Genomic DNA, 8,606 nt, shown 5'->3' with positions numbered 1-8,606 from the left:
GTGCCCACTAATTCAAACGTTATTTTTGCACAGTTGTTGACTAAACAGGCCCCAGTTGTTCAAAGGCCGGATAACTTTATCCGGTGGATACGGCGCTTTTCAGGGTCTAAAAAAACACTTCACGTTAAATGTTGTCCAAGGTTTTCGTACACTCCCAAACTAAGCTGTGGTTAGAGTGTTCATATTCGCTTGTACAAGAGGAAATACTGAAATCTTTGCACAGATTGAAACCGTCGGATAGTGACTTATCCACTGGATAAAGTTATCCGGCCTTTGAACAACTGGGGCCAGAAAGATAAGATCTTATCAAGGGCTATTGAAATCCAAAAATTAAGAAAATTGTGGTTAACCCGGCGCATTTTCAGCGATCGATAATTAAGCTTCAATTTGGAAAAAAATACTTTATTAGGTATTTTAAAGTTTTGTTGAAACATTGTTGCTTCTAAAAAAATGCATGGTTGGTAAAAAAAAATATGCATGGTTGGTTGGTAAAAATATATATTGGATTCCAATAGCCCTTGCCAAGATTAACTTTTCCTGCGTAGTCATAACATGTGCAAAAATATCTCTGTATCAGGAGACACTCAGGAGACTACGGAGCCCATTAAGTGCCATGAAATTACACTTTTAATTTCAAATCTCCTCCGAAGTTTTGCCCGCGTTCTGACTTTTTTCTCGACTTTTTTCCTGCGTCCTCCTTTTTTTCCCGACTTTTTTCCCGACTTTTTTCCTGACTTTTTTCCCGACTTTTTTCCTGACTTTTTTCCTGACTTTTTTCCTGACTTTTTTCCCAACTTTTTTCCCGACTTTTTTCCCGACTTTTTTCCTGACTTTTTTCCCGACTTTTTTCCCGACTTTTTTCCTGACTTTTTTCCCGACTTTTTTCTTGACTTTTTTCCCGACTTTTTTCCTGACTTTTTTCCCGACTTTTTTCCCGACTTTTTTCCTGACTTTTTTTTGGAAGGCCGCTGACCGCTAAGCGGTCAGTGCTGTGAAACATGGCGGCAAACATGGACAACTCGTCACATGCACTTGAAAAGGTAAACATTGTTGTAGGCATTTTTAATTATCTTTTATAGAATATTCGTTTTCCTGGTGTTGTCTTTCTTGCGATGTTTAGTTTCCGGGCGCTATATCGTCATGTATCGAAATCGTTCGATCGAATAAACTTAGGTTGTGCGAACTACTCCAATTCATAACGAGACATAATGGACCTGCGATCGAAAGGGAAATGAAAAGACATTTAAGGAAACGATTATTCCTTTCGAATAATTATATGCTTTGTTACCGAGTATGGTTTAAATATGTTGAAATGGGTCTGCAGATTACCTCGTTCACTGTGAACATGCAACCGTACGTACCATGCATTGCTTTAGGCATTGCTGTATAAAAATGTCAACCAGTATATGGATCACTGAAATTTTACAGAAATTAAGGGAAAACGGCTGCAAAATTACTTCAAAATACCTACTGTAAACAGACTTTATACTAAGCTTTTACAAGGAAAAAACCCTGTCTAACCATTTATTTGTTTTGCACCCTTAAGGGATCATAATAATTTGAGTCTGGACCATTCTCCAGATTCTGTATCATACACTAGGTATAGTAGACTACGAGCAGGCCCTGTTTTAGCACATTCCGCCGAAATGTTTCTCTCGTTTAACTATTCCTTTAAGTGAAAAGAGGGACTCCTTGTAGTCTGTAAAAAAATAAACAAATAAAGAGGTGTGAGAATGTCCACCATCTCCAATAGCCCTATTTACAGTTGTGTGCTAAGTGACCTGGTCTTGGATTCTAAGCGAGGCTGGGGGTGACCTTGTTTTGATAGAAACCTCACTGCTTTTCATATGCAGATCATGCTGTTCTTATGTTAACTATTTGCATTTACATATGAAAAGCAGTGAGGTCTGTATCAAAACAAGGTCAACCCCAGCCTCGCTTCCAATTCAAGACCAGATCACTAAGCACACAAATGTAAAATGGCCTATTATGATGTCCCAGACTATGTTTACTTAATTTGCTTTAAGAGACGACAGTTTACTTCTGATGGAGTTTTTTTCGTAATCTAGAGAATTATTTGGCTACACAGGTATGCACATTTTTGAGGACCAGAGGGCTGCATGAATCTGTTATATTGAGATTTCAAGTTGAGAAGGTATTGATTAGAAATATTAGATTAAGTGTGTAGTGATTGAAATTAGAATGGAAAAACAAGAAAATGTATTGCATGCTTGACCAATAGAAGGTTTTTAGGTTGTGGCCACCATTCTGAAAGTAGTGGAAATGTGGTGTAAAATACAGTGTTTCTATGGGAATTCTAATTGTCAAGTTGCTCCAATAAAATTCGATGTCTGAAACCTTAACTGTCAACAAGCTTAAGGCATCATGTAAAAGTTTTTATTACTATGCATTTTGAGGGTGGTAAATGTGCTGGAAAGCTAATTTTTGCTGATTTCTGTTTAAAATTTTCTGCAACTACACCCTTTTTTAGCCTAGCTACATCTATCAAAATTGGAGAAACACAATCTTTTCCTGGGTTTCTGAAGTTTCTTGTTTTATCTTGCACCATGTATTTGTTGCCCTAGGTTAACTGGGGTGCAATAATAGGCAAACATATTCGCTAATATTGTTTACAAATGAAAAGAGAAAGCTCCTTATGTTGTGCCATGACATAAGCCTCCTTCAGCACCATCCCTTCCATGCCAACCATCTGTTATGCTTTTGTATTCCCGTCTACAAATGAACACATTGACAATGGCTGTACAAATTACAACTCTGGTTTATTCATTAGATCGAGGCAATACATAACTGCGCGAGCACGTGCTCTTATAAAGACTGGTAACTAGTATTTCACAACAACATCAGCTCTTCTTTTTAAACAATTAATCAGCTCACGAATATCTCGTAGGCCTAAAAGCAGGGCATGGCTTTTAAAAGCACCATAAATCCTGTGTTCCATTGACCCTTTCCACACACGCACAGACACACATGACACAGACTCACAATCACCCACACCCACGCTAATTTGGGCTATTGTCTGGATCGATGTTTTAAATCCTGGCAGTTTTAAACTTAGTATGCCGTTACAATCTTATTTATTTCGTTGTCATATTTTTTCACAGATGGACATTTCAGCTGTTGCGCATGCAAGCGATGACTTTCTTCTACAACTTGGTCTTGAACAGGCTGGAGACCGATTGAGTTTGAAAGCCTTTTGTGCTAGAGAGTGTGAGACAAGTGATAAATCCGGGGAAGGTAAAGAATTCAAAGAAAAGAAAAGGACCCTACTAGAATCCTTTCTCCGCAAGAAGGGCAAGAAACCAAAAACAGCAGGTGATCTTTCATCGAAGAAGGCAGTTGAAAAGTCGCGCAAAATTGAGCTGGGATGGAAACACTTTAAAAGTCATGCACAAGGATTTGTTCTTGTCCCACTGGCTAAAGGAGGAGGGACCCGAACAATCTCTATGCCTACAACATCGAACCGGCTAGATTTGATACAAGAGGGGAAAGCATTGTTCTTCCCAAAAGGTGAAAGCATTTTTGGACGGGTGGAGGACATGTCATTCTCACTCGCCAATTTCAGAGATGAAGAGGTTGGGCTTACTATTGAAGCAGGGGACAGGGAAATTGCATTTAATATCAGGAACTACATAGAAGCACATAAGGCAAAGACAGTACGATTGTATTTACGCACCAAACGTAACGACACTGACTGTGATGCTGATGACAGTGGTGATGACCTGATGCCCATGTTGGAACCTAGAGAGGCCTTAATAGGCTCTCCTTCAGAACGAGCTGCTCTGAAACAAAGCCAAGATAAAGAATATGAAGACTCGCTGTGTAAAGACATTGCAAAAAGACAGAGTCGAGAGGATGCCCTACAGAAAGAAATGCAAAATTTGAAGCGGAAAACAGACCTCAGAGAGGCTCGTATGGCTAGGGTTCCACCTGAACCTACGGAGTGTTTTGTTACAGTAAAAGTTCGTCATGTCACCATGGGAGTACAAGAAAGAAGATTTCCGTCATCTTCCATGATGTCATCAGTGTATGATTGGGCAGGATCGCTGTGTGAAGAGCCTGAAAACTTCAGTCTTTATGATGTTCTTGGACTGCTCTTACATCCAATCAATCCAATTGAGGACCGAAGTATGATCTACATGGTCGTTTCAAACGAAACACCCTCTTTGTCCTTGGCTGATAGTGAAATTCAGTTCAGAGGTTTTGGATGTCCTGATAAAGGAAACGATGACACCCTGGAGGACTTGTTTCCCGGGCTGGAACAAAACGAAGAATTCCCAAAACCAGCACTGGAAAGTGGCAACCCAAATACTATGGGAAATGATAATTTGTAAGTTGTTTTGCTGTCAAACATCCCCACCTTACCTTTTCTCTCAAGCTATCATGACAGCTACCATTTACCTGGGTTGAATGTTTTAGTTAAACCTAGCGTTATACATATGTTGGGATTTACTTTCAACGCCAGCTGCCTTTCAAGCTCTGTTCAATGTTTGTTCTATACCAACAATATACTCTCCTTATTGCAGGTCTATTTCTGAGCATGTACCCAGCCAACTGATGGTAGATGATGCGTAAGTATGAGAAACTTACTTTCAACTAATTCAAGAATTCATTAACTGAAAATACCATTGCTTAATTCCAGCCATAAGCAAAAATTTTAAATGCAAATTTCAAAAAATACGTGAGTGATTATTAATTATTTAATAATTAGATAATGCCCTAATTATTAGGGCATATTTTTGAGAATCGGCCTAGCAAGAAACCCATCTCCTGTTAACATCTAAATATTATTGGTTTAAAGCTCAAATGTACGGAGCCCTGTAGGGGCCATCCTCAGTTCCTGAGTTCTTAAGTTCCTGAGTTCCTGAGTTCCTGAGTTCCCGACTTCCCAAATGCGTAGTTCTGGAAACCGCTGTTGAATTTGATCGCGGCTACCGCTTATATGGGAGCAATGGCGGACGCAACCATCACTCGCATGCTATTGATTTCTATTCTAACCTGTTGTGTTATCTCTACTGCCTATGGTTCTCTCGAACAATATATACCTGCTTTAGGAGAATGTGGGAACGCTAATCGTGATGAATTTATTCAGCAGAACAGAAAACACTACCAGACCAGAGACGTTTTCTGTAAGTATGCATTATCCATCACACATTATTGCAAATACACCTGTAAGAGCTTCATTTGTAACTAAACACGTGTACTTTCTCAAACCCTTGCTATGTGCTGGATATTTTTACCTTTTACAGTAAATTTATAGTATTTTGTTTGAACATTTTTTATTGCAAGTTAAGTTCGTTAGCAGCTTTAGTGACTGCCTACATATTTATATGATTGCAGACTCCTGGAAGGCAATTCAGGCAAGGATATCTGCATGAATTTATAGAGTCACAGGGAATGTCTGTACCTGCTGAGGTATGAGCAACATTATCTGTCTCTTTGTATACTGACCATAGTCTGCAAACCTTGTAACTACATCTAACGACGAGGCAATCTTAGTGTATTGCATGTAGCACAATTAAGAGATTTGCTGGCCAATTGAAAATGTTGAGAATTTCCTACCTAGTGTGCAGATGAACTTTTGATATTAATCTACAAGTAACCTCCACAGATTCAGAAAAGTTGGATCAGCTGTCACTTAACATTTTCTGGCCCACTTGTCTCTTATTTTCTTGTGAATCTGTTTTTATATATTTACAAAATTGAACAGTTTGTTGTTTATGATATTTTGCAAGAATATTTGCACAATTCTCTACAGGGATTGTTGAAAATAATAAGTTGAAAGTACAGTTGAACCATTTGTCAACGACCACTTAAGGTGTCAGGCTCTCAGGTGGGCGCTTATGGGAAATCATTATTTGAAGCACCTGTTGTTTTTATTAATCTTTCAACGCAATTTTTCTTTGAAGGAGGGCTTTGAAGGAAGAGCCGCAGATTTGCCATCAGGTAAGACACATTTGTATCCAGCTGTAATGAGGCACTATAGCATAGCTCCATAGGAACATGGATTGGAACTCAGTTGCCATTTTTGAGAAGATGTGATATCCTTTTGTGCCTCAACGAGTAAACCTATCAACAGTATTCTGATGTGGGTGAGCTAGCTAGGTAAACAATACAGACACCTAAAACAAGCATTGCAAGTGTCCCAATTTACATGCAAACCATTAAGTTGGTTCAATTACTTGGGCTTACAGAGAATTGTTTCACAATTTTTACTTGAAATAGATATTTTTCCATAAATGAATATCCTCTATTTTAGCACATGATAACCAGTGTCTGAGCCAAAGTGGAGCTGATTTAAAGCATTTTCAATTTCAAAGAAAAAAAGCACAACCGACTGTCTTTCATGAAAACCATCATGTTGGAAATGAGTGGCATCATTTTCTTACTCTTTGTACAGTTATACCTCTGCTGCATGTTAACTAGGATGGCTTTTAAGTGAACAAACAATGGTAATTGAAGATTCTGATTCACAATTTATTATTGTCTTACAGGGCCTGTGGTAGTGAGAGTCCACCGAACCCAGCTAAAGGAAGATCTGATAAAATTGTTCTCCGATCCAGAGATATTACAGCAACCTATTGAGTGGAAAATAATTGATGACCATGGTAGAGAAGAAGAAGGTGTGGGCGCAGGTGTTCAAAGAGACATCTTCTCAACATTTTGGCAGTCCATTTTCTCCTCTCTAACTCTGGGTGATGTAGAGAAAGTTCCGTGCATACGTCACGATCATCAAAAGTCTGAGTGGGAGGCAATAGGTCGTGTGCTGACATATGGCTTCAAGTATTCCAGGTATATTCCAATATGCCTTTCGCCAGTTTTCCTAGCTTCCTGCTTACATGGGGAGGATGAAGTTCATGAGGAAGAGCTCCTTTCTTCCTTCTCCAACTATGTTACATCTGATGAACGCGAGGTCCTGCAGAAGAGTTTAGCAGATAACCCCGATTGCCAAGATGATGACCTGCTGGAGTTTCTTTCAACTTACAAATGCTTCAGGCTTCCAACTGATGCAACTATCAGGACCATCATTGTGGAACTGGCCCACCAGGAACTGATCCAAAGGCCACGTTACATTGCCAACTGTTGGGCTTCAGTTGTTTCCACTCTCAAAATGCACGAGAGCTTTCACAGTGTTAAAGGGATGAGGGAGCTGTATTCTGACATGAAGCCCAGTGCCAAGAAGGTCATCAAAGCCCTGAGGGCAACACCTGCCAATGACGCTGAAAAACAGAGTTATGACTTCCTGAAGAAGTTTGTGAGATCTTTGGACGGGCCATCCTTAAAGATGTTCCTGAAATTTGTGACCGGGAGTGATGCACTGGTGACAGATAACATATCAGTGTCGTTTACAGCTATCGACGGAATGGCAAGAAGACCAATTGCCCACACATGTGGTCCCACATTAGAACTTCCATCCACCTATCAGCTGTACAACGAGATGGCTGAAGAATTTAATAATGTTCTAAGGCAGAAGGAATCCTGGACATTTAACATCGTTTAACTTTATGCACAGCAGAAACCTAGTAAAACAAGACATGACACAAATCTTTTGTACATGTACATGTACAATTGAAAGATTTGTTTTTTACATACCTTTGTTTTCAGTTAAAGTTCTAGTAGTGATTCCTCATGGAGTAGACAAATGATGTTTTCCCCAAAACATGGTAATATGTTGAAATTACATTGGCAATGTTTTCCTTCTTTACAAGGCTTAAGTGAACCTCAGTTGCTCAGAAAAGCAGTCCCTCATTAGAAGCCCTCTACCAGGTTCATGTTTTTCAAAGAGCGGATAACTCTGTCTGGTGGATAATAGCTATCCAGTGGATACAATGCTCTCCTAAACCCCCCTGGACATCGACTTATCTTATCCACTTGGTAAAGTTATCCGCTCTTTGAGCAACCAGGGCCAGATGTATGATCAAATACTAATAAATGAAGGATTTTATAATATTCCAAGACAAAGAGTGCTGAAGATTTTAAAACGTTTAGTTGATATTGTTAAGTGTAGTTTAATGTGTGATTAGAATCAACATTTAATGACACCAGATCCTTGCCATATGTTTCATAGTAAAGTACAAACAATCTTTTCAAACCATCAGTTTCAGTTATACCTCTTGTAATGTCTCCTCTTAAACTGGTAGATCTTAACTAAAGTTTTACATTCAAGTTGGCACAAAAACAAGTTGCATGTAATCTGTTCAGTTACTGTTACTTGCCTATCCGTTTTAGAAGGCAACAACGTTAGTATCGATTTTTTACAAAATTTAGGTCAAGTGAACTGTTCGTTGATTAGCAGTACAAGCTTACAGTGTACAAGAATCGCTAATGTTTAAAATTGGAAATTAAAATTCTGTTGTTATCAAATGACGTTTTAAGGTTTGTGTGGTTACTTAGCTACTCCAGACCTGCTTAGCTTGGCGAATGTAACCCTAACCCTAACCCTAACACAACTTGTCACTTGTAACTGCTGATGTGAAAACCCAATCATCACCACCAATATGAAATTGAAATATCATGTTGGCTTAATTTCTCTGCACCTTGGTTCAGCCACTGCTCATGTGCAGCCAGTCCAAAATCGGTTCAGTTTA

General features: G+C 39.1%; 1 protein-coding gene across 2 annotated transcripts; it reads left to right on the top strand.

The window, feature by feature from the left end:
• Positions 1 to 986: 986 nt before the first annotated feature.
• On the top strand, positions 987 to 8,437 carry LOC146467407 (uncharacterized). Of its 2 annotated transcripts, none has more exons than XM_085125903.1 (8): positions 987 to 1,040; positions 2,090 to 2,155; positions 3,123 to 4,348; positions 4,545 to 4,589; positions 5,111 to 5,147; positions 5,359 to 5,433; positions 5,928 to 5,964; positions 6,513 to 8,437. In XM_085125903.1, exons 1-8 carry the CDS (start codon positions 999 to 1,001, stop codon positions 7,517 to 7,519), a joined length of 2,535 nt encoding a protein of 844 aa, XP_084982029.1. In that variant the 5' UTR covers positions 987 to 998; the 3' UTR covers positions 7,520 to 8,437. The 2 variants fall into 2 exon arrangements, with proteins under 2 accessions (XP_084982029.1, XP_084982030.1); XM_085125904.1 differs by having other exon boundaries at positions 5,114 to 5,147; positions 6,513 to 8,436.
• The last annotated feature ends 169 nt before the right edge of the window (positions 8,438 to 8,606 follow it).

Source organism: Pavona decussata, unplaced genomic scaffold (genome assembly GCF_977016875.1).
Source record: "Pavona decussata unplaced genomic scaffold, jaPavDecu1.1 SCAFFOLD_136, whole genome shotgun sequence".
Classification (NCBI taxonomy): Eukaryota; Metazoa; Cnidaria; class Anthozoa; order Scleractinia; family Agariciidae; genus Pavona; species Pavona decussata.
Note: the sequence above shows the minus strand (reverse complement) of the source record. Positions and strands in the feature narration are given on the sequence as shown.

Bases quoted from the DNA above. Each gene is read 5' to 3' on its own strand.
- LOC146467407 (XM_085125903.1), top strand. From the start codon at position 999: ATGGCGGCAAACATGGACAACTCGTCACATGCACTTGAAAAG. The intron at 4,590-5,110 runs GTAAGTATGAGA...GAATTTATTCAG, and splicing joins CAACTGATGGTAGATGATGC to CAGAACAGAAAACACTACCA. The intron at 5,434-5,927 runs GTATGAGCAACA...TTTTCTTTGAAG, and splicing joins GAATGTCTGTACCTGCTGAG to GAGGGCTTTGAAGGAAGAGC.